This window comes from Sebastes fasciatus, chromosome 12, assembly GCF_043250625.1.
Source record: "Sebastes fasciatus isolate fSebFas1 chromosome 12, fSebFas1.pri, whole genome shotgun sequence".
Lineage (NCBI taxonomy): Eukaryota > Metazoa > Chordata > Actinopteri > Perciformes > Sebastidae > Sebastes > Sebastes fasciatus.
In genome coordinates, this window is record NC_133806.1 from 8,842,428 (window position 1) to 8,868,328 (window position 25,901).

Below are 25,901 nucleotides of genomic sequence, written 5' to 3' on the forward strand. Positions count from 1 at the left end.
TACACTATTTATAATTAAAGTTTTCTGTTGGTAACACTGCACTTTAGTGGGGGTTATCCATTTGATTTTGTTTTTAAGTTTCTGTAAGTAAGTAAGTAAAGCTTTATTTATATAGCACCTTTTAAAACACACCGTTACCAAGTGTTTCACACATAAATAAAACATAGAACAAATAGATAGAAACCAAAGAATAATTTCAACATGAAACACAGAAACAATGAGAGAAAGACCAAACTAAAACAGACAAAAACATATGTGGATGAGGCCAAAAGGCTTGACTGTAGAGATGGATTTTTAGAAGCCGCTTAAAGCAGTCCAGAGATTCAGCAGCTCTTATAGATTGGGGGAGGTGTTTCCAGAGGGTTGGGGCTAAGACAGAAAAGGCTCGATCACCTTTTGTTTTGTTGCAGTTGAAGCGGGGGATGGATAAAAGGCAGAGATTTGAGGATTGAAGTGGTCGACAGGTAGAATAAGGAACAAAGAGATCAGAAATGTAACTGGAGGCGAGGTGATGCAGTGCCTTATACTGTATGTAATTAGCAAGATCTTAAAGTTTATTCTGAATTTTACAGAAGGCCAATGGAGGGAAGCCAGAACAGGGGTAATGTGAGACCAACGGCTAGTTCTAGTTAATAACCTGGCATACTCTATGAGGATAAAGGGTCAAATCACACACAAAAAAGGGTTTTGTTTGAATGCTGAATTGTAAGATTATGTTCAAGGTTTTTACTCTTCATATGACAATTTTATATGTCAATAATTCTATGGATTGTTTTTCCTTTATTTTATTTTTTTTAAGAGCCGTTCATCAGACGGATCTATTCAGAAACTTTGTAGAAATTTATAAATTGTTGACTAAATCTTTTAGTATTTCTTCTTTTTCTGTTGTATTGTTATTTTTTATTTATTTCTAACACACTTCCAAGTACTGCACACTTTCACTAGCCATATATCAGACACAGAAAACAACATAATGTGGATATGGGCCTCAACGCCATCAGATGGGCAGTGTGACTTTAGACAAAGTAACACAAAGTGAAGCAACTCTAAAACAGCTGAACAGTAGCAAATGTAACATACCGGTAGTGAAGCATTGGCAGGGTCTTCTGCTGACCTCTCCTCTTCTTACTACCTTTAAAAATAAATGACACTTTTTGAAGAGACACAGATTTGAAGACACTGAAAAGAAAAGACTTAACATCCTTGCGATATATCCAATATGTGAAAATGAAATGTTGTTATCAAGGTATGAAAACACTGTCCATCCATCCATCCATCCATCCATCCTCCATCTGTAACCGCTTATCCTATTCAGGGTCGTGGGGGGGCTGGAGTCGATCCCAGCTGACATTGGGCAAAGGCAGGGTACACCACAGACTATGAAAACACTGTGTGGTTATTCATTTCTTTTCTTAAAGTCACTGGAAACATTTTAAGTATTTCTCCACAACATTAAATAATCATCACTAAATGTGCAACAATCAGCATTCAGAGATTTAAAACATCCAAAGGCATTGTTGCTAAAAATCCTTTTTGGTGCACAGAGATGCATTATATACACCTTTTTCACCTTTGAATCCCACCACCAGTAGGAAGAGCTCAGAGTAAAAGACAAATATAGAAAATCTGTCATGTGAAATAACCAATACTAAAATGTTTGTATGACCCCACAGCTCATAGTAAGAAGCAGATTGTTACTTTAACAACATATTTTACCAGGCTGCTTTACTGGGATTGGAATTAACCCTAAAAGACACAATGGAATAAAGAATCTATTTGAAGTAAGTCTAATCCTGTGTCCCTGTGTTTATTGTTCAGTTATGTTTCCTATATACGCAGCCCGGTCTCATTCCTAGGCCGCTTTGTCACAGACGCACAAAGCGCCCTTGAGTGTCTGTATGAGACGCAGCAGGCTTTCGTAAATCCATCCGTGGCAATATTAGACGCTCAGAGTGACTGCTGTGGCCGTCCATTCACTCCATCCACGTAGGAAGGAGGTCGGTATGGATGGGTCAAACAAACACAGGACTTTCAACCAGGAGGCTGTTGTTAGTGACCCATATGTGAAACCAAAACTCAACGTTGACTTATTTTAAATTACGTACGTAAGTTAAAGCAGAAAATATGGTTAATAAAAGTTATTTTTATAAAACGGTTAGATTTTTTAAAGCCTGAAAACAGAGCCATGAGGAGGTGCAGGAGTCTAGTTTTCTCTCAGAACACTTGAATTATAATATGCTGAAAGGTTATTATGGAAGTTTTGCACAATGATGCCAAAAATATACTGCCTACTGCCACTTTAAAGCATGCAAATGTGTTCTAGTAGAAACCCAAAATGCAAATAACTTTCTGCCTACTGCAGGTTTAACTTACTTACTTAACTTGTGTTCATAACTTAAGTTACATAAGAAACATACTTATACATATACATATGCATATATTTTACTAAACCTAACCAACTAGTTGTGTTGGCTAAACCTAAGCGACGCCCAGGGGTACCCAGTGCGTTAAAAAGTCCACCAAGCGTCCGTATGTGAAGAGTTGGGAATGAGAGCGGGTTGATATACCCAGTATATGTGAAAACAAGAGTCTACAGACATACTAGATGAAGCTTTGTAAGGCTGTATTTAGGTCCAGTGGTGCTTTGAGCTAACATGGGAACATTTGCTAATTAGCACTAAAGGCAAGGCAAGTTTATTTGTATGGGGCCTTTCAAGACACACAAAGTACAGCTGAGGCTGATGGGGATGTCATTAGTTTTGCACATGCAAACATTTCCGTCTCGGCCAACAGACCAACATTGCCGTCCCTAAAGCCACGCTGCTAGCGTGACTAAAAATAATACTGAGACCAGTTTGATCAGAATTCCTCTTCTGTTCAACCACTCTGCACTCAAGGGCACATACATAAATGTGTCCAATCCAATGTTCTTTGGGGATGACAAGCTAACCCCATCATATATCACATACAATCTCATTTGACAGTTAGCTCGTGGTCATAGTAGCTATAGCAGAGAGATATCATGGGTTGGGGGTGTGTGTTTGGACATGAGTCAGCAAAAACTTTGTGTACATTTCCAAAGAATGTAGTTGAGGTGTAATTTAGCAATTTCTCCCTCATCCTCCACACATAAATGTAATAGATCAGGTGACGGAGGTGTGGGTGGAGGCCAACAGTCCTCTACAGCTCCATATTCACAAGTCAACGCCCACGAATCAGGGTTCAAATCTGAAGGATTTGATTTGAATCCCTCTCATAACTTTAATGTTTCATTTGGAGTTTCACTCAGAGATACATCCCATCACAGAAAATAAAGAGGCTCTTACTGCCATTTCTCTGTGACTTTATAGTGAGACCTGGTTTAGAAAGAAGCATCGGCTTCTGACTGGATGTCACATGTGTCCTTGAGCAAGATACTTAACGCCACATAGCTCTCGAAGGCTGTGCCATCGGTGTGTGAATGAGTATTTAGATTAGATCCTGATGGGCATGTTGGCACCTTGCATAGCAGCCTCAGTCATCAGTGTATGAATGTGTGTGTGAATGTGTGAATGCTGACATGCAATGTAAAGCGCTTTGAGTGGTCGGACGACTAGAAATGCGTTATATAAATGCAAATCCATTTACCATCTACACAAAATACACAGACAAAGAACACAAAAACATAATCATGGGGGGAAAAAGTGATAAAAATCACATAACAGGTGCAACGTACATTTTGCTATAACAAAGGGTTTCAACCCTAAAGCAGACAAATACCTATCTTGCAAGGCAGCTGGATTCTTGTGATGTCACGAGTGTCACATCTCACACAAAAAGTCTTCTTGTCAGTCTTCAAGTAATGCGTTTGTGTCTAACCAGCCAGTGACTGGACCAATCAATCTCACTCAATCAACGCACGTGTCCATTTCCGCTCCGGTCTTTTCAAAATAAAACTACTTAGTTGGTTTAGGATTAGATCGACTTGGTTATGGTTAGGCAACAAAACTACTAGGTTTAGGAAAAGATCATGGTTTGGGTTTAAATAACACCGGATTTGCTGAAACTTAAGTACGGAAGTTGCGTGCCAAATAAATCAATTTTGACTTGTGGTTTCACACGAGGCACAAACACCTCCTGTGCATAAGTCCTTGTGTTTTTTCACCCACCCATCCACCCAGACTTCTACCCTGTGTGGTGTTCACCGCTCTCTATACTTCCCGGTTCACAATTACGTGAAATACATACGAATTGATTTCGTACTGACCATCACGAAAGATTTTTGAAACTTTGTGTCTATGTACACGAATCAATACATACAATTTCGTAACAATTTCACGAACTGCTGTGTGACTGGGCTGGATATTAGTGTGTCCATCTGGGTGCTGGCTCAGAGCTGGAGCCAATAAATACCTGTGACTACCGCAGAGTCATTTGTCCCGGGAATGAATGTCGATTGTAACCTTTCCCACTGAAGACAAAAGCCAGATGTTAGTGCCTGTCGGTGGTTTTTTCGTCCGGTGGGAAAGGGGCTAAAGAGGATAAAGCCTGCCGAGCCAAACACCGCAAAGACGGCTCCTTGTTGAGCCGGCCTCAAGATCCTCTATAAAATGTGCTGAAAAAGATGCGGTAAACCAATGTTAGTGTCACTGACTGCTGTATGGAGGTAAGACAGAGGGCAGAATCTGCCAGACTGATATGTAGGTCAACTGAGAATCAATGCATGAGCTCCAGTATGACTCAGTAAAACAACTGACTAAACTAACAAGCAGAGCTTTAATCAGCTACTTCTGAGACTCCATAGCCAGAAGTTTTTTTTAACCGTTTATCGGTTCTGGCTCGGTCTGCGCCATTAGATCAGTTAGGAAGGGTTTCATAAGAAGGACAGAGCCCTGTGATGTTCCTGGCAGCCCAGCCATCGTATAACAACTGTAATTTCTCCTCTCGTTCGCCTCAGCATAAAAGGCTCTTTCATGGAAATGCTTATGAAAAGGCAGCAAAGGCGTATCAGATTGAGAAATGTAATAGTTTTCACTGAAGCCATTTTCGGGAAAAAGGAGTCGGTATTTTGCTCAGTGGGGGGGTCGGGGGAGGCAGCGGACGGACGTCTTGTCACTGTGTGCTGCAGCTCCGTGAGTTTTCTCCACCAGTGTTTATGGAGCATTTAAAAGCCTCCAAATGTGCTGCGGTTTGTGGCCTACAAGTCCTCCCCAAACCCTCCGGGCGAGCTGCCAACGCGGGCTTACAGTTAAAATAAACAGCACAGACACAGTGGAGTGAGAGTTATGTTTTTTTTTTGCAGGAGAGAGTGAGTTGCTGAATCTTTTCTTGGCTTGTAAAATAACCATACTTCCTCCACTATTTTATTTTGTATCTGACTGATAAAGAGTATGTGGGCAATCTAAGCAGTTTTCACTGGTTGTATTTCCATGTGGATATTAGGACCACCTCCTAAATGTGTTTCAAAGCTTGCAAATCCTTATTTAGCCCTCACACTTACGGAGCTGAACAAGCAAAATTAAAAGGGATCAAATTGTGGTCCTTTAATATACCGTCTGTGTATTTGTACAAGCTTAAATGAGCCCTTTTAAATTGGCAGATCATGAATAGCAATTTGTGTTGTTCACATCTTGTTGCTATCCTAATGGTTCAAATTCCACTTTGTAATTATATCATTACTCTGTACATTTTCTACATTAGAATGTTATAGATGTCAGACTAATGCTGGGATCAGATATTAGCCCAATAGTGGACAGATGTTAAAGACATTCTTGTGTTGTGTGTCATAGTGGAAGACAACCAATACTTTTTCCCTTCTGTCATCTGATTTACAACGTGCACGCTATAATTGGTCGGGGTTCAACAGTTAGCCTAACATTAGTCGATCACCGGGCCTCATGCAAATATAGTGTAAATATAATAAATGTAAATATATTGTACACATAAACAGTTATTGTTGTTTTTTTTCCAGGTAAGCCTTTCTTTTAGGTGGCTAAAAGACATTTTCCTGCTGTGCCTGTCCACAGTACTTTATTGCTTTGCTCCGGTGTCTGTACTCCTGTCTGTTTCTCCATGCTGGAGGAACGCCGAACATCATCTACTGTAAGTAATACACCTACTATGGATGAGTACCTCATACAACCCCACTTTAAAACACCTGATCTATCCCTTTAAGCACGTTTTTAAAACTGCGACTGTAATCCCGGCGAAATAACGTTTCCCTCAAAATGTAATTGAGAATGCAGTTTAGTTATATGGGAATGTAATTTTGTAGTACGCTGGTGTTGGTCTTCTGCATAATTTTATATTTCCTGAAATTCAGCGTGACATAAGTGAGATATTTTTGCAAATACTTGAGATCTTAACCTGAAGTTCTGTTTGACCAGTATGTGTCCCCGGACCCTTCATATGGGCTCTATTGAAGTACAAGAGTTTGTTTTCAACTGTACTTTGGCTCGATGTTTGCAAGAAAGTTTGTTTTAATTAAAAGAGGTTGGATGAATTTGAAAGCAAAGCCCTCACAATGGTCGACCCTGACTTTCCGACAGCCGCCACTTCTCTAATTAAAAGAAGTAAACCTGCTGAATGGATACTTTTCAGTTCAAACACTGGAAACTGGCCTGATTGGACAGATTTCAGTATCATGACAGCATGATGCAAATATTGGACAGCATGCAGTATGACAGTTAGTTTAGGACAGGGACTGACTTTTAAACATGAACATTTTAACTGTTTAATATTCTTAATAATTTGTCAACGAATCCTAAGAAAACACCCAAGCCAATAATGAATGTATCCTACTAGCAGGTATACTGTCTGTGTTTCCAAAGCCTGATACATCTTATTCCTTCTGTGCCACAGAGCTCCGCTGCTCCAGTGGGAGATTTGATAATCGCTGAATATGGTGATAACGGCGCACATTTTCAGACAGTCTCTCCTGGAAGGCATTCATAATGCTGCACTCGGATGTACAAGCAAAAAGTGCCAGAAATAGTCGTGTAACAAAGGAAAAAAACAAGAGACAAGTTCCTACCCTGTTTACACCCTCACCTCCACACAGCTTCAAGCCAATCATGGCTTAAAGAGGGTGTTAAAGGAACACTTCACCCAAAAAATTACAATTTGTATATCAATTACTCATCCCGTGTTACCTTGAATTCTTGAACAAAAACGTTGTCTTTCTCGCATGCCTCCACGGTGAACTGAGAATCCGAAAACGATCCGATGAAATAAACTTAATGGGAGGCCAAGTTTAACAACAGCAAAACTGTATCAAAACATCTGTTTACAAACTCTCACACAACTCGTGCAGTAACATGAAGACAATGTTAGACTGCAGTAAGACAAAATGGTAATTCAGTCTGATTATCAGGCTATTTATATTCGTCAGGTGGCCAAAAACACAACTCCAAATGAATGCTAATGTTGCTGTGTGTGCTCGGCGTGTAAATAAGCCACTGTTTGCTAACACGTCGGCCATATCAACTTTGTAAGGTGATAATATGTCAATGTTGCTGCCTCAAAGTCAATTCATGCAGGTCCGAGGTGTCAGAAATTAAAGTGTCTAATGCAGATAAATAGTCCCTATTGTGCATTAGATTATTTCATTATTATTTTGATGATTATTGTGTAGTATTTTACTGTTGTATCTGGTCAAGGTGAGCTAATTGTAACTATTTCATATACTTTGGTAGTTAAATTCATAACAATGCACCATATTTTTTACCTGGCAAATAATTATTTCCCTCTGAATTGTAAAGTACAGAGAAGGCAAAGTACCTCAAATTTCTACTTTAAGTACAGTACTTTTGTACGGAGCCCCCGTAGGCCCCCTGGTGAAATTTTTATTTACTCGTTCCCTCAAGTTAGTAACTTGAGAGCACTTCCTTCAATCATTCCTGACAGTCAAGTTATTGACTTAGGTAAAGTTGGAAAGATATTGACAGATTCAAACTTCCCGGATAAATAACTCATAACCGAAACATTGGTAAAACACAAACAACAGCTCTTTCTAACCGTAGTAAGGTAGACAACGAGCTACAACTTCATTGTAATCACAACGAGCCGTCCTCCGAGCTGGACACATAACATTGGTCTCTATGCGCAGCCGGCTGTGAGACGAGTTGTCAGGGACCGTCTACAAAGTGCAACGCCGAAAAGAGATGTTATAAAAATATTCAATAACTTCAGTATTATACAGAGTAGTACCACCAAAACTACTTCACACATCAATGGTCTCCTCATAGTTGTACTACAACACTTAGTTTGGAAAAATATGCTTTTGCATAATTTTGGTTTATTTTTATTGGGAAAAATATTCAATTAGTTACTAACTAACTAACTAACTAACAAACTGATTACAATCAGTTACTACCTTGATGGAACGAGTTAATAAAATTTACATTTGACTACTGATACTAACCACAATGACCCCGGGACATGCAACCTTGGTGAAAGACACCATGATGACCCATCTTACAGGGCAACTGTAGACATCTTAATACCCCTCCTCCTTCTCTCAAGACGTGGACACACACTTCACACGCGGTGCTTCAAAGCCTCGGAAAGTTAATTAGAAAAAGGGACTTCTGAAAAGTTCTGCCCGACTCTTTCACCCCGCTTTCACAATCCATCCTGACAGGGAGAGATCCAGCTGCCGACTTTAAACTGAAAACTTCCTTTACTGTCAACTTCAGCAAGATGTTTCTGTCACAAAATGAGATGAAAGTCGTGCCGGGGTGTTTAACAAGCTCAAATTAATGCCCGCTTTAATGAGACACTTTCTCAGATCTTTTCAATCGAGTCTTGGGGGTGAGCGGGAATGCAGCCTTTGCATATGATCCTGAGAAGGCCCAGAGCACTGAGGTAGCCCACCAAAGACTTCAGTTAAAAGATCAAATTAAACAGACAGAAACTGTCCTCTGATCCGAGATGACGTGTCGGATGATTTGACAAAGCTGACAGTCCTCAGAGACACACTTGGATCGGCCTGACATTTTATCTCAACAGCTATCGGATGTTTTGCCAAGAAATTTTTGTGGAGGTTTGTGAGATCAGCTGAGGAAATACCAACAAGCACCGCCCACCAGCCGGAGCAAACTTTCTAATTTTACAGCTAAATAGAACACTACAAGATGTTTCTGAAAACATTTTACGTGAGAAATAGGCATTATACAGTAGCAGAATATTGATTCATATTTGATCAGAGCTGCCTAGTTTGACCATTTGATTGGAGTTTGTGAATGATTGACAGCTGCCTTCGTTAGATTGAACAGCCAATAGGAACGCTCTCTCCCTGAAATGACCTGTGATTGGCCAAAGTCTCTCATCACGGGCTAGATTTTTTAAAGCCTGAAAACAGAGCCATGAGGAGGTGCTGAAGCCTAGTTTTCTCTCAGGACACTTGCATTACGAAAGGTTCTTATGGAATTTTTGCCCAATGATGCCAAAAATATTCTGCCTACTGCCGCTTTAAAACTGTGAAGTGTTCATGCATCACTATCTTCATCCCACATGAACACCACATACTGAAAACCCTTTTGATTAGTAATAAAACAGTTGTCCATAGCTGTACATTTTAAACCTTTCATCTATTTTCGGTAGCACTTCATTTTACAGGTCTGCAAATTTCATGGTAATTAGGTGATAATTAACAAGTAGCCTATTTGAAATTTCTTTGGAATTACTGCCAAATTACCCCAATATTTACCTCAAAATCTATTGAAAATTACTTTATTCTAAACATTATTTAATAATTATATTCCGCTATTTCCCAATAGCTGGTGATTTCTTTAATACATTTCCCAGGAAAAGAATACAAAGTTAATTGATATGCTTAATTTCCATGTCTGCTGATAAATAAATAATAATTAGCAAATAACTTCTTTGAAATTTCTTAAAAAACTCCCTGAATCATTACATTACATTTGTTTACACAATAAGTAACACAATGGTGAGATTTGTGTCTGATCAGAGGTGTCTTCTATCAGTTTTGGTTTTCCACCTCCAATGAAGAGCAGCGCACAGCCACTTCTCAAGCCTAAGCGCCCTATTTTAACGCTTATATGCTATTTTAGCATATAATTATTAAATAATGTTTATAATAAAGTAATTTTGGATATATTTTGAGGTAAATATTGGGGTAATTTGGCAGTAATTCTAAAGAAATTTCAAATAGGTTACTTGCTCACCTAATTACCATGAAATTTGTGGACCTGTTAAATGAAGTATTTTTTTTCTGTCCAGTGAAATAAGCTTTAAATCACTGTAACCCAACTGTCCCAATAAAATAATAAATAAAAACTTGAAATACACAGCTACATTAGGGAATGCTACATGCTTGTTCTGGGTTCAGCTCAGCCTCTACATTTTGCTGGATGGTGAAAGGGACTGTAAGAATTTTTTACTTTGAAGCTGGTGACAGTGATGAATGAGAGAATAAGAAGAGGGGCCTTGGAAAAACCCACGAAATGCTGACGGAGGGCAGGAGCGTGACTTCAAGTTTAGGGACAAGGAGCTGGAGGCTACACGTGTCCTGAAACCAGGATTAGTGTTTTCCAAACATCTGCCTGTTTTATAGAAGAGAGTAAAATAAAAAAAAATAAAAATAACTGCCTGGCAACCTGTCAGTGCCGGTGATTATTTCACTGACGGGTCTCGATAGTGAAATATGGTGCGAGCTTCTCTCTGGCCCTTTGCAGCCTTTTCCGGCAGAGACATAATGAATTGTGATGCCAGCTGTCAGCGTGCTGCTGCCAGGCTACAGACGTTGGGAATAGAAAGTCATTTTGAGGTGCATACCATGATTCCACTGTAGATGTATTTTTTTTGGAAGGCCGAGGGGTTATGGCGAAAGTGCAGGAGGTCACGCTGGAACGGCTGACAACACAAAAACCCATTTACAGGGGTAAAAAATCCACAGAGTCACCAGTCAGACAGATTACAGGAGGTAGGGGACCGTGTACTGTAATTGGAAAATGTTTTTACCCCGTCAATCACAACATGATATTTTCTTACCGTGTTTTCTTTTTTTTTTTCTGGACATCTTAAAGTGCACGAGAGGTCAAAACCAATAATTGGATTACAGATCAAAATATTTTGTAGAAAAATGTCTCGGGGGGGAATTTCACCATGTTCATTTTCACTAAAACAAAACATAGAAACAAAAGAGGTAAACATGTCAGCCTTACTTACAAGTTGCGAAATCTTGAATCAGGGATTTGAACATGGCTCCAGGCTAGACCGAGAACGTTTCTAGATTTCAGCTGACGATGTAGGAAGCTCCTGGGAAAAGAATGAAAGCCGTTTTCTTCTTGATGGATAAAATCTTCATATCACGACTTTTGCCTACTTTATATAACAATAAATGCCAAATGCATTTTCCCCCTTTGTTTTCAAATCAATATCAATATAAAAATCCCCTATGCTTTACTTACTGGAGAAATGTGTGTTTTTAGTAATTATGTATTCATGGTGTTCCAGCAGGTGTTCATAAAAACAAACACTATGTTCAGCTCTGTTTTAGTGCTTTTAAGATTATACTGAATATCTGCCTATGGCTTTACATACAGTGTGTTAGCTGTAGCTAGTAGTACAATTGCCACTTTTTATGCCTCCGTGCCAGCGACAGCCGTGGCCCGAGGCGTTATGTCTTCAGGTTGTACGTCCATCCGTTCCTCTGTATGTACATACGTACGGTCCATTCTTGTGAACACGATATCTCAGGAAAACCTGGAGGGAATTTCTTCAAATTCGGCACAAACGTCCACTTGGACACAAAGATCAACGGATTAGAGTTTGGTGGTCAAAGGTCAAAGGTCAAGGTCACTCTGACCGTACATTTGTCAAATTCTCTTGAAAACAATACAGGAACACCTTAAGCAAATTTCTTCAAATTTGGCACAAATTCTGAGGATGAACTGATTAGATTTTGGTTGTCAAGGTCACTGTGACCTCACAAAACCCATTTTTACCCATAACTCAAAAATTCATATCCCAATTATGACAATTTCACACAAATGTCTTACAGGATAAAATGATGAAGTGATGATATTTTGACAGACATGGATGTAAACTGAAACTTGACTTGTTGGCAGAGGCATACAACCGCAAGGAGGTAATTCTATTTTTAAGATTTTTGGGAGGGGCATTTTCACCTTTATAGGACAGTTTGACAGTGAAGAGCTAGACAGGAAACGGGGAGAGAGGGGTATATATATGTGGCTTATTGTTTACTGGTTAGTGGAGGCATTAACTGTGAGGTGGTAATTCTAGTTTATTAAAAATTTGAACTACTGGTAGTCAAAACGTGGGAACTTTTGACCCGTAAGACTTATCGTAATTATCTGAATGCAATTGTGCTGCCTCTTAAAAAAAACATTTGAATTGAATCTGTTCAATCACACTCTGTCGCCTCGGACTCTATTTGTGCTTATTTTGTTTTACCGAATTTGAGTCTGTTGGCTAACATCTCTGTTGGCTAGTAGTTACAGTAGCACGGCTTGCCATTTGACTGACCTAAAGTTTGGGCCGTACATTTTACTGTAATGAAAGCTCATTAAATATTCAAGAGAAGTCACACCACTTTTTTATTGGAGGAATTCACATTGCCAGCTGTCTAGCAATGAGAAAGGGAACTTATTCCACTCTTCTCATTTCTGTTCCTATATTCTCAGACCTGGAAATCGATCTCAGCATTGCATCTTGAAGGATGTCTCAATTCCTAAAATGCATTCCGAGGAGAGAGGAGAGAGGAGAGAGGAGAGAGGAGAGATATGAGCGAAGATGCACAGGTGTATCCATTGCGGACGTTTTCTCAGCACCTGTGACGTATAAAAGAGGCGTGCCACATTCTTGTCACATTATGCCACTTTGTGAATTGAATTTTAAGTAAATATATAAGTTGTCATGAACACTGTTATGATCATCTGACAGAGATCATAAAATACAGCGGCAGGCTATTAACAAGACAGATGATGCAGCTGTGCCACACGTCATATTTAATTGACGTCTGTTTAGAATGATGGGTCTGAAGCGAGGATGTCTCATTTCGTTAAACATCTGTTGACTCCTCGCATCTGCAGGTGGGAGGGACTGTGACGTTAGGAGAGGAGGCAAGGAAATTAATCGAGGACGTGCAAACCGAGAAATTGGAAGAGTTTATAGAGTTCTGCAGGAATGAGTCCTAAATCCGGAACTATTGTTTTTTTGAATGGGTTTTTAGTTAGATGCCTGAAATAAGGTCTGTGGTTAACACAAGCTGAAGAGATTTAAATTTTTTGTTTCATGATATAAAATACATCTGTATACGCCACTCATGAATTTTGAAGCTTTTATGGGTCTTAAAAAGGCGATTGCTAACAAGTGGCTAAATGAGACTATAAACACCATCACGCCGACTCGTCCGCCTTTACAGCCTCATTGTGTATACTCGCGCCCGTGCCACCGTGGTTTGTTTATAGCCTAATGTTAGCTTTTTACTTCTGGCGATTGCATTCACACTTCAAAAAGTCATAAAAGTGGTGTTAATTTTTGAGGATTATCTTGCTGAACAAAACGTGTAAATATCACAAAGTTTTTTTTTTTGCCACAGAACTTATTTTCTGCAATAAACCCCCCCAAAAAACAAACAAACAAAAATGGAAAAATCCCATTGGCTTTTTGTCGAGGAAACCAGGGCGATGCTAACTTCCTGTTTGGCCTACAAAAATACGTCTTCCCTGCAGCACTCTATTACAAGGACAGGATACACTAAAACCATAACAGTTTTTCACCCAAAAACCTGACTCAAAAATGTTTCCGTTACACTCTAGTAGTGGATACAATTTGTTTTAAAGAATTCAAACTAGTGCTAGCGTCATTCCTTTTTTGTTTTGATTTAAAACGAGTAGGAGAAAAGGAGGAGCAGCACCCCCTAGTGGCTGAAAAGCTGCCTTAACTATAAATTCCTAAAGTAAAAGAATCATTTACTACACAGGTGTTTTTACCTGATGCAGATGGAAAGACTGCAAGAGTTATAAATCTCAACTGAGAATTGAAGATTCAAATTAGAAATTACAAATCTCTTCTGAGTTGCATACATTTTTGATTTTATCAAACCTTACTCACAATTACCTTAATCAAGACCAGCAAGCAGCTGTCACGTTAACAGCGAGCAACTCGATAAACAGAATGTGTTGAATGGAACATATAGCTATATAAAGTACAATTTGCTTGTGCTTTAATTAGGAGAATTACGTAAGCAACATCGCGCCGGTGAGGTGACATTTCCTTGTGCAGAGATCAGGCTTATTGACAAGAGTTAAATAATGACTTCAGCGGAGGCTTATTTCCAACAGCAGTCATTCATCATCATCAGTCATGTGAATGGAAACATGCAGACCTCGGTGGGACTGCGGGCCATCGACTGGCGTTTTGTTGGAATCCAATAATTATGCTGTGGCTAATCGCTGTCCATTATCCAGCCATGGTTCAATCTCTAACTGCAGCAAACACCTCCATCTCTCTGTCACCTCTCGTCCTCGTGATACACAGCCAGGGAGCGCACACACACACAAACACAGACATGATTATCTAATAGACTGCGGGGAGGATAATTGCATAAACTAATCGATACCACCTCATTACGAGAACTGTTTCGGCTAAAAGGTCAATCTCGCCACCCATCACAGTCCTTTCACTGTATATATTAAGAGGAAAACATAATTTTGCTTGAATGCCAGAATAGTTTTATCCAAGAACACCTCAGCAGTAATGCATTTACGCGAGGACAAGACATCAAATTGAGGGACATTACAGTAAAGTCTGGCTCACTAATTTCCTTGAAATGGCAGTAAAGCTGCTCTGGTGGCTCCGTTTGGATGCTGCTGCAGGCCCATTACATTTATAATCAACCTGCACAAACTCTGCATTCAGACTGGAGGAACCTGTGGAGAGTACAGCTGGAGACACAATATGAGGCTGATTGAAAATATGTGCTTTTCTCGCAGTGTTTCAATGCAAATCTCCCTGAAATGAGTTTCTTACAGTTAAGGGTCACTTCAAACAGAAATTACAGAATATTTTTCTCATTTACCTGTAGCCATGCAAGTACTTCTGGTTATATCTGCTCATCTTTTTAAACATCCAGATCTGAGATTTCTGTCTACTCTGTAATACAATGGGGGTTAAAAGGAATTTTGTTCGTGATGCAACTCAGTTGCCAGAAAAAGTGGAGGCATTGTAAGTTTCTGTAAACCACGGGATTCGTTGAATGTCGACGATTTTGAACCCCAAAATACGTTTCATGAATATGCTTCACATCAGCCTCATATCACGCCTGCTGAAACGTGGTTAACGTTGGGAAATGATTGGTTAAGTTTAGGCAACAAAACTACTTGGTTAAGGTTAGAAAAAAAGATCATGGTTTGTGTTAAAACAATAACGTAACAATGTAATGTAACACCTTATCCAACACATTCTCATCCCAACTCGTCACATACTGACGCTTTTTCAGACCCTTTGGCGTCACTTTATGGTTGATCCATCATGGTTAAAATGTCTAAGTTTGTTAGTGAAAATTAAACTTAACACATGGGAAGCGAACAAACTGATATCACACCAAAGCGTGAAATAGACCCGCCTATCCACCAGATGACAGCATGTCAGTGTTACCTTTTGCCTTGCAGAGACGTGAATATTACATGCCTGTATGAACGTGCAGTACCAGCAGCAGGCAACAAAGTCCCTCACTTAGGTTTAGGCAACAAAACCACTTAGTTAGGTTAAGGGAAAATGTCATGGTGGGGCTTAAAATAAGTACGTAAACTCAGTAAGACACGTACGGAAACAACGTAACGTTAGTATGGAAAACACATGACAATCATCAGGTGACAACCGTCACTACAAAACACTGCACCTTCATGCAGCCGTGTAACATTCACGTCTCGGCGACACAAAACGTGACACTGACACCCTTTCAGGCTTTACTGTGCGACTGGGCCGCCTGGATGAAAGCTTTACGTTTTTGGACCCATCCACCTCCCCTCCCGCCCTGTATGAAAAAAAATGATCTGATCTACTTTCTAATAAACACATAGTCAAAGATTCTCAAAACCCGGGCAAACAAAAAAGTCCATTATTTTAAGTGAGTTTGTTATTTGTGTAAACTGAGCCTTTAAAGTCTTGTGATACTTAGTCAGACTGATCTAGTGGTTAGAATGTCTAACCCTGAACTAAACGTTCTCAGATAGTGTTTCCAGCAGACATAAGCTCTGCACAAAATGTCTCTCAACACGACGCTGAACCACCTGTTGAGTGCGTTCACACCATGATTGTTTATTATCTCTTATGCAATAGCCTGCGGGGAGTCTATTAGTCAATGCGATTCAGATTTACTCTTGTAAACACTGCCGAGCTTTGTTTGTTTAGACCGGTGAGAACGCCACAGTTCGCTCTGCGGTGGAATGAAACATTTGAATCATGAATCTTCCAATTAACCAAAACTTTGTCCAACAACTGAAATGCTTTTGAGTCAGTCTGATTTCCACAGAAGCCCCGTCGAACCTTTTTTAACCCTAGATAAATTCTGACATGTTCCTGCAGTAATGAGGCGGTGTATAACCTCCAAGCAAACAAAGTTTTAACGCTACTGCATGTATTCTCCACACAAACATTTTAGAAGCTCCCATCTATGCAGAGACACGTTACCATCTCTCTCATGCATTGAATAATTCTACATCAGAATACTCACCTTCACATTGTTGCCGTTATAAATAAACAACAGATATGAACAATTTATTCAGCAAGGTACTCGAATATAGAGGGAACGAGGAGTTTTCTATCAGTCCACGTACGTTGTTCAGATTGCATTATTACATACCATGTGCTGTGCTGTGCCGGAGGAACATTATGTGCCAGGTAATTACTGGATGACGTGTCTTTCCTTGACAACTCGCTGCAGGATGTATAGTGGGCGGACAAAACAAAAAAAAACACCTGTCCAACAGTGGAAAGCACTCAGAGCGTGTACCTCCAGCAAGGCTGTTCAATCCTCTCCACATGTTATTATACAGGCTCCCTAATAACTCCCCAATCCTTTTTATGTTTCACAGTTCTGCGAGAACTACTCTATTTAAAGCCAATATTTATTAATCATTCATATATCATTGGAAACTCTATTCTTCTTAATGTTGAATTGGCAAATTGACAATTGGCATTGGATATTGAGCTGACCTGCTAGGCACCGACTAAAAGACTCTAGCAATTAATTGTAATAATTCTATTTGAAGTGACCCATGTTCAACACTGTCTCTTATGTCTCCTAATTTCGTTCTTTCCTGTAAATTAACCTCAAATTGTGAGAAATGCAGCCTGTCTCCTAAACGTTGACGTTCGATTATGGTGTACTTTTGCAAAGGTAGTTCTCAAGCTGTGAGCGATGTACAGGAGGGTACAAATGTACCCAATGTTAAAGGAATAAACATTTTGGGAAATTACGTCTTTTTCCCGCTTATCAATGGTTAGGTCAGAACAGGATTGTCTCTTCCACTGTATGGGAACCAGTCCTGGAAGCTTTCTGTACTATGGGAAAGGGAATGGTACTGCTCTTTGTGGAGGAACTTTGACAAACTCACTTAAAGCCTTTTTAAAAAGAGAAACAATTTGTTTGAATACATCTAATAAAGCATACAACTCACCTTTTCGTGGCTTATCCAAGTATGTTCAGAGTATATCTGTGTGCTGTCTTCTTCACCTCGTGCTGCTGTGCCAAGCTGTAACGGGCTCATTGTTTCCACCTGTGAAGACTGCAGTTGCTTTCCCCCCCGCTGTACAAGCTGTAGGCTAAACTTCTTGGATCTCTCTGTACTAAACACACAGATTGAATAAATACTGATGTTTTAATGCAGCCCCCGGTGAGACAGCAAAGTAGTGTGTTTCCAAAAATGTTGGAGAATTCCTTTAAGATACCTTTTCAAAAGAATTCCTGGAACTGCATCAAGAAATAAATCACTTGGTCCAAACTTTCCACCAATCTATTGTTTTTGAGACAGACAAACAAGTGGACCCAAAGACATAACGTCCTTGGTGGAGGACACAAACACTGGATCACAGAGTTGAATCAACACCTGACCAAAAGAATCTGTACATAATCCTCAGAAAGCTAGTATGGGGCTACTGTATTGAACTGCAGTCCATTACACAGTTGTGTTTCGTGCATCACCCATCGTGATCTGATTCTTTTAACACATTCACCAGTGAGACACTTGCATCATATTTTCATTTTATTCCTAGTATAAGAGACATACAATGGTATTTCGTGAGACCAAATTCATAGTAATTCAAGAGGCGAAGCCTGGAAATCAAACAGAAAAAAAACATAATACTGAATCAATGAGACCGCAGCCCAGATAGAATGTATTTACACCAAATCAAATACTGATAGAGCTATTAGAGGGGAGACCGCTCCCTCTCCCCTACAATCGGTCACCGGCAGATAAAAAAACAACACACTTCCACTCCTCAAACACTGTAGCTGCCACAATTCCTCTTATGAAACATTAAAGTCACAACTTTAAATCAAGTTGGATGTTTTGTATTTGTTGTTCGAAAGCTATTTAACGCTCTGCTGCCCGTTAATATCCAAATCAACCTTTTTTTCCTTTCGACAAACGTTGTGGTCGGCTGTATTTTTCCTTCATTTACTGGAGTTGGAGTATGAGTAGTAAACTTTATATTGGGTCAAATGAGCTCTGGGATATTTCGATCAATAAAACACCAGATACAGTAAATAGCATAGTGCTGTTTTCACAGGATTGATCGCGGTTCCAGTCAACCGTGGCCAAAGTGACTCTGCTGAAAAGTGCAACAGCGGAGAGAGTCTTGAAGCCGTTATATTTCCGAGGCAGAGCCGACTGGCATCACCTTCCCTGAGGGAAAAGCTCGGCAGATGTTTTGGCAGCGTGGCCACCTGGTAACCGGTTCCACCACTGTTTCGATCCAAGAGACAATCGCAGCTCGTCGGATCAGAGGTCATTGCACTTCTCCACGTTTCAACATATTTCCTAAATCTCCACTCCCGTCTATTTGCTTCCTGTGTTGTTGAAGTTGACACCTGGTGACACAGGTAAGTCAAAATCTACAGCGGTAGCCATTGTAGAAGTCCAGTTTCATGCCAGCAACATAGATCTATTCTCCGATTTTTAGCACTCTAGTTTAACAGATTCTTTTTCGCAACCATTTCTTCTGAATAAGAACTAGAAACATTTTTTTTTAACATTAAAGGGTAACTTAGGTATTTTCAACCTGGACCCTATTTTCCCATGTTTTTGTGTCTGACTAATAAGAAGCTGCTCGCGTGTTGCAATACGGTGCTATTGGGGCAAGCTGGCACCATCATTTACATCCACTAAAAGTGCTTGTTTTTGCCATGACAGACTGAGATTGTTAATATAAGTGTCTGACATTATGGAAAGAGTCTCGCTCAAGCAGAGGTCTTATTCTGAAATCTGGCGAGGGGACGTGTTGCCGGAAGACAACGGTGGAGTAGTGGAATACATCCAAGGTGGAAATGCTGCAAGTGCCGGCCGGGCAGAGTTTGTTGTGTTGGAGTACAGAAAGCGTAGCTTAGTGTTATCTAAATGATTTTCAACGTCATGACTGAATATTTGGATTATTTCGACAATATGGATGAGGTCTTTGCCCGTATTTACTTTAGCCAGAGTATATGGGTATTCAGATTTCACAATGAGACCTCTCCTTGAGCGGGTCTTGGACACAATAACAAACAGACCGGATCAAGAGAAAGAAGAGCTGTCAGTCGATTCAAATATTTAATCGTGATTAATCGTGTGTTTGTTCAGAGTTAATCGTGATGAATTCGCAAATTAATCACACGTTTTTCTTTATCTGTTCAAAATGTACCTTAAAGGGAGATTTGTTAAGTATTTAATAGTCTTATCAACATGGCAGCCTTCTACGATTGACTTCTACAATGGCTACAGGTCTGTAAGAGATAACTTAAGAGGAACTGTGAGCTGCTCCTTTAGAAACCCAAAGTGATGCTAATGCTACTGCTAAAAGAAAAACAAAGAGTGAACAATGGCACCTATCGGGAAAGTGACCCCCAGTGGAAAGTGACATAATACGGAGGCAGTCAAACCTGAATGTCTGCAGTCTCAGGCTGTGTATACTTGCTTTGCCAAACTCTCCCAAAAGAAATCTGCAGGCTCACACTTCTGGGATTAAAAAAACAAAAAGAGAAATGAAGGGTTTCATTCCAAAACACTGTATCCATCCAATATATATATATATATATTTCTGGTGTTTAATCATTTTCAAAATAACAGATGATAAATTTGTAAAATATTACTTTGTAAAAAAAAAAAAAAAAAAAAAAAAGGGCTCAATATACTCAAGATATAACAACATATGATTCATTAGTGAGTGTTACAATCATTCTTGCAGTAATTAGAACAGGTGACAAATATCTCATTCTGGAATGAAACTCTTCAAATATACAATAGATACTGTATGACACATACTGACGACCATAGAAAATGAAACACCTACAATATACTGTAGCATAGTAGCCATCTGAGCCCCTTGCATTTACCCCTACCCCCATGTCACACACTATTATTAAATAAGGCACACATTTACACATACAGTTAAAATTTGGCTAGTAATTATTCCTTTATTTACAACCAATAGCCACAAAGTTAATAATTATAATAACTGCAGTCCGTTCTATGTTTTATGGTCATAATGCCAGATGGCATGGCATTTTTGACTTGTCCTCTTTGGGTCCAAAATATTTATTCAGTTTTGTTTATTTCCATTTCAGAGGATGTTCGACCCACTAGATGTTTGGAGCACCAATCTTATAGAAACATTCTCTGGGAACTTAAATGGACCCGATTACGTCACTTCTGACCTGATGTCTGCTGGGATGGGAAATGAAAAGAGAGAAAAGACGAGAATAGCTGCTTTGTTGAAGTTGAATCTCCTTTCTCTGATCAACACGAACAAATTTGGTTCAGTGTTTTTAGCCAACTGACAATGTATCGATGAAGTAAATGATTTGGTGTCCCCAAGATAATTCCTAGGGGGTGGGGGGATCGTTTGATATGCCCAAAGATGAAAGAGTATAGTAAGGCAAAGACATAACTACTTTCAGGGGATTTTGCTGACTTTTCACCACAGGTTACATATACTGCATATGTATATGTATACATATACGGTGTGGATATAAACACACATATATATACACACACATGCATAATATAAACACATTCGAGGGTGGGGCGGGTGGGGACTGGTTACCAACACTACATCAGAAAAGGTTAAGCAAAAGCATGAATCTAAGCATCGCAGGAGCCTCCGGCTTTTAAGTCTTCGAGATGACTGATGTGTAAAGTTCTTCCAACATCAACACGTCCAAAAACTAAGTTGCATTGTAAATCCACACTGAGGACATTGGCAGCCTAATATAAGGAGGTGGCGTCACGTCACCTGAGTCAGCGGTTCTATAATAAGCAAGTAGCTGAGCAATACCAATATGGTACAAAGATATTCGTTGGACAAAAAGAAGAGGGGAAAAAACAAGTTTGGTTGAGGCTTTCGTCCACAGTGACACTGGCTGCCACGCGATTGGTTTTCTTGTGAAGGTCTGCAACCTCGAACCCACTGCATTTCTTCAAAGGGAAGTTCCTTAAAGAAGACACAATGAGGGAGACTCCCTCTGTAGTCCAGGAGTGTACCTCCTCAGTAGTTGAACTTTCCCTGTTGGTTGACAGGGGACGTGGCAGGTATGAACAGGGGCTTAGGAGGGACGTCTGGTTTGAGAGAGGAGGCCCGGCGGACGATAGCGCCCCTGTGTTGGACCTCCTGCTGCTCTCCATTGTAGCTGTGCTGGCGTGTCAGGTACCCATTAGGGATGAGGGGGTAGTGAACCTCGCAGGCGCTGCCTGTCGAGTTCATCCGTGCCAGGAGTGGAGGAGGCTGGTGGGGCCCACCGTTTCGTTGGCTGAAGCTGTGTTGGCGAGGTATCATTCCTCCTCCTCCCCCTCCTACTCCATTGGGCATCTTGGTGGCTGCAGCAATCAGCGAGTGCCTCTGGGAGGAGTGCCTCCTCTCCAGGGTGGACTGGTGATGTGAGGGCATGTCCGGAGGAACATCCATGCGTCGGGTGAGGCTGTCTCGAGGTAAAGTGGATGAGCTGTAGTAGGGTGCTGATTCTGTCTCAGGAATCTGAGGTTGGATGCGGTTTGCGAACGCTAGCTGACCTACACCACCGCAGGCCATCAGACCCGATGGGCTCATTAACTGGCAGTTCTTGCTGCTGCTTGCCTCGTGGATGTGCTTCAGGAGCTCATCCAGCGAGGTTACCTCCATCACCTTCTGGGAGTAACCAGGGTAAGGTTGCTGAGATAGCACACGCTCAACATTGTGGATTTTGCGTTCGTCTGGATGGAGGTGACCTCCCACTAAAGGCTGCCCATTGGACAGGCAATGGGAGTACGGGAAGACCTGCTGGTGAAGCAGGGCTGAGCTGGGTCTGGAGCCAGTGTTGTGGGACTTTGGTTCCTTGGCGTTGTTACAATTCTGGTTCTTCTCCCACTGGTTCTTGAAGGCTTTCATGCTCTTGATGGGCAGTTCTGGGGTCGAGTCTGGTGTAGGAAGACCAGACAGCTCTGAGGAGTGGTGGAGGTGGTGGTGGTGGTGGGGGTGGACCAGGTCTCCCATTGTCATTGCGTGATGGCCGTTTCTCCTTGGTGGATGATGCTCCTTAGTGTTGGCAAAGAAAGAGTTGTAGATCTTTGGAGATGACACCTCCATCTTGTCGTCCTTGCTCTGGCTGTCCAGGAGGCCATTGAGCTTGGCCAGGCTGCGGAGGGACAGGGCGTGTGGGATCGGGGCCTCAGGATCTTTCGACAACTTCTTGGTCTTGTGGCCCGTGTGGTTACAGTAGCAGGACACCAGGAAGCCAGAGAGGAAGGCGCCAAGGACGAAGGCCACCAAAACACAAGCGATCAGGAGAGTATAATGGACACTGTGATTGGTCTTCTCCAGCTCTGGCGGCCGCCTTACACCTTCAAAACAGAAAAAAGGTACTTCAGTTAGAGCGTTTCTGACTGAGCCAGACGAAAAAAAAAAAAGACACACACACATCTTCAAGAGCTAATATAGGTCAAGTAGCAGCTGGGGCAGACAGGTTGTGTTTACAGGGGCTTCACTATGTGGTAAACAGCATGGGAGAGGTGTTTGAACTAAGCTCTTGGCTTGCTTTCCCTCCAATGTTACTAGATCAATACAGCCTTTCTTTCTAGGACCTGTGCTTTCCCCTCAGACTGACAGAGGCCAAGAGCTCCCCAGTCAGTGAGAAATCAACTCTGAAATGAGTTAGAGCTTTAAATATTGATGGGAGCACAGCAGCAGGAACCTGATGTCATTTTCACAGACTCTGCTTTCCAAAGCGAGGATCAGGGGCGAGAGCACCTGGTATGATGAACGAGCCAAGAATAACAGGTCTATCCAATAGCTCAGCGAGTGTGGCGCCTTTGCCAGCACAGACTCAAATGAGGTTGTCAAATTCTTTCGAAACGTAGCCGAGGGGACAGTCTGTGCACCAAAAACACAAGGTTACTTTGCCGAGGTAAATCTACCGTGTAAATGTCCTTGGGTGATGTGACCCTAGCACTGTGTATGCCTAATGGCGTGAAAGGCAACGGCGATAAGAAGAGTGAAACCTGCCACCTTTTCGTAATCAGAGCTCATTTGCAAGAGGTTGCCGCCATCTGCGGTGTCAGACCCTTCTCTCTGCCCTTAATGACAGTTTCTGTGAAACTGATTAGTCTGAGGTGGGGGACGGCTGAGCTGCACAGAGGAGGGAGGAAATGCAGGTGTTCCAAACAAGCTAAACTCAACAGCTAATGAAAGCTTCGTTGAGGAATGGAAATGGAAAATGATGATGTCTAAATCAGGCTTGATGATAGTTTATGAGATGTTCAGAATGATGATGATTGGTGGAGGAGTACAAGGGAGATCATTAAGTCTGCATTAGAGCTAATTTGAATCTTTTCTCTGGATTAAGTGACCCAGACTTGACAGAATGAAGGCTCTTTTTTTCCAGAAAATTCTGATGAATAAATTCCCTGATATTCGTTGCTGAATGAGTTATGATGTGGGCGATAGGGTATAGTGTATAATTTTATAATGCAGAAGAGATGTACAGTATATCCTGGTCTGGTTTGGTAAATTGAGATACTGATTATAGATAAAATAACCAAATGGGAATGTGTTTTTGGCTCGGTCAATTAACTGTAAAAATGATGGTACTTAACCAAACTGACATGGTATGCAAAGGCTTCGTTTCAAGGTATGTACTGTATCATCATAGAGGTGATAGCTATGTGATGAAGCTGTGAGCGCGACCTGAATCTTCCAAAACTGATGCCTCTACAGTCCTTTTGAGACTAACAAAGGGATTTCATTTTGGTGGAATGGAGCCTCCATTGGTATTGGTAGGGCTGAGTATCGGTACCTTTAAGGTATCAACTGAAATAAACCAAGTAGTACTGAAACTTCTCCAGTCAAACGATACCTACAATCAATCTATTTTGTGCCAGAATCTAGAAAGAAAAATAACTATTTGCATGGTTTTCTCGCAGCCGATCACTGTTCAAACGTTCTTCGATTTAATGTGACGTGCGATTGGCAAACACGTTCTCATCCCAATTCGTCACATACTGACGCTTTGTCAGAACCCTCAATGTCACTTTTCGTTCGCAGTTAAAACGTGCTTAGTGTTGCACAACTAGAGTTGTAAGACGGTACACAAACGAACAGCTGATTGTAAAGTGAAACGTAACGCACGGGACACAAACAGTGGTCTCCTGGATGAAAGCCTTGTGTTTGTTGGACCCATCCACCACATTGTACATCTTAATTAATGGAAAGCCTGGCACGTTTTCTACCACCGCGAAAGGGTGCCTTGGTGGTATCGTGACAAAGTGTCGGTATTTGACACCCTGGGAATGAGAACGGGCTAGATTGGCCCACTACCGCAACAGCTACAGCCAGGATTGCCTGCCTACACACGTCACTGAGCCGGCAGCTAGCAGCTAACTGTGCTAACAGCGCTAACAATGGGAACTGTGCTGACGGACCGCAGGGTGGGCGTCAGGTACTGGCATCGCAAGTTTTTAAACCATAACGAGCCTCAAATGGAGGGTGTGAATAAAGCCTCCTACATGAACTCCTGAGACCGTGAGGCCTGGGTGAACTTTATTAAAAGGTAATGAGTGTGTGGTAAAAGAGACAAAAAGGGTCTTCTTCACTGTGTGTATGTGATTAGAGGCAAGTGTTAGGGGATCCTACAGAGGTGGAAAAATCTAATCAGAGACTTGCTAGATTTCTTAACTTATTTTCTTGAGCCTCAAAAGGCACCTGGCATCATGGTAACTACACAATGCAGGATATGGAATAGACAAGTCATTTCCCTCCTGTCGTCATTACAGCTTTAATTTTGACAGAATATTATTGCGGGATAGGACGCTGCAAAATTAGAGTCAAACAAGGTTTATCTCTTGTTTTAACAAGATCTGTTTGTACACAGTTTCTGGTCAATAGTTTTAAAAGGAGTTTATTATTTAGGTCATGAAGTTACTGTGAGACTTCTTTTTGCTCTTCATTATCTGGACGTATTACTTTTGAGCAGATGTGCTTGTAAAGGCTTATTATCTCATCGTCATGTATCACTACATTCATTTTTAGAACGGTGCTTTGCTACCATTTTCCCTAAAGAGGGAGATACTGTGGTGCACTATCATCTTTCTGAAAATAACGCTTTTGAGTAGAGCTTCCAATTAAAAATACTCAATTTTTAGCCATTTATTCTTATGATTGCCTCGACTTATGGCCACATTAAAAAGTCATAAATCATA

The 25,901-nt window shown here is 40.9% G+C and overlaps 1 protein-coding gene and 1 long non-coding RNA gene across 7 annotated transcripts in view; both read right to left on the reverse strand.

The window, feature by feature from the left end:
- Window positions 1-1,078: 1,078 nt before the first annotated feature.
- Window positions 1,079-15,111, reverse strand: LOC141778633 (uncharacterized). Its single transcript, XR_012596114.1, has 4 exons — window positions 14,092-15,111; window positions 13,965-14,004; window positions 11,173-11,262; window positions 1,079-1,132 (listed from the first exon to the last, which is right to left on the reverse strand). It is a non-coding gene; the product is annotated as an uncharacterized LOC141778633 (long non-coding RNA).
- Window positions 15,112-18,226: 3,115 nt separating this feature from the next.
- The window catches only part of sema6cb (semaphorin 6Cb), a 189,546-nt gene continuing 181,871 nt past the window's right edge, over window positions 18,227-25,901 (reverse strand). For all 6 annotated transcript variants that reach the window (XM_074653012.1, XM_074653014.1, XM_074653013.1 and 3 more), the window contains one exon: window positions 18,227-23,048. In XM_074653012.1, coding sequence (XP_074509113.1) covers window positions 21,721-23,048 — 1,328 coding nt within the window. In that variant the 3' untranslated portion in view covers window positions 18,227-21,720. The remainder of the gene's footprint in view (window positions 23,049-25,901) is intronic.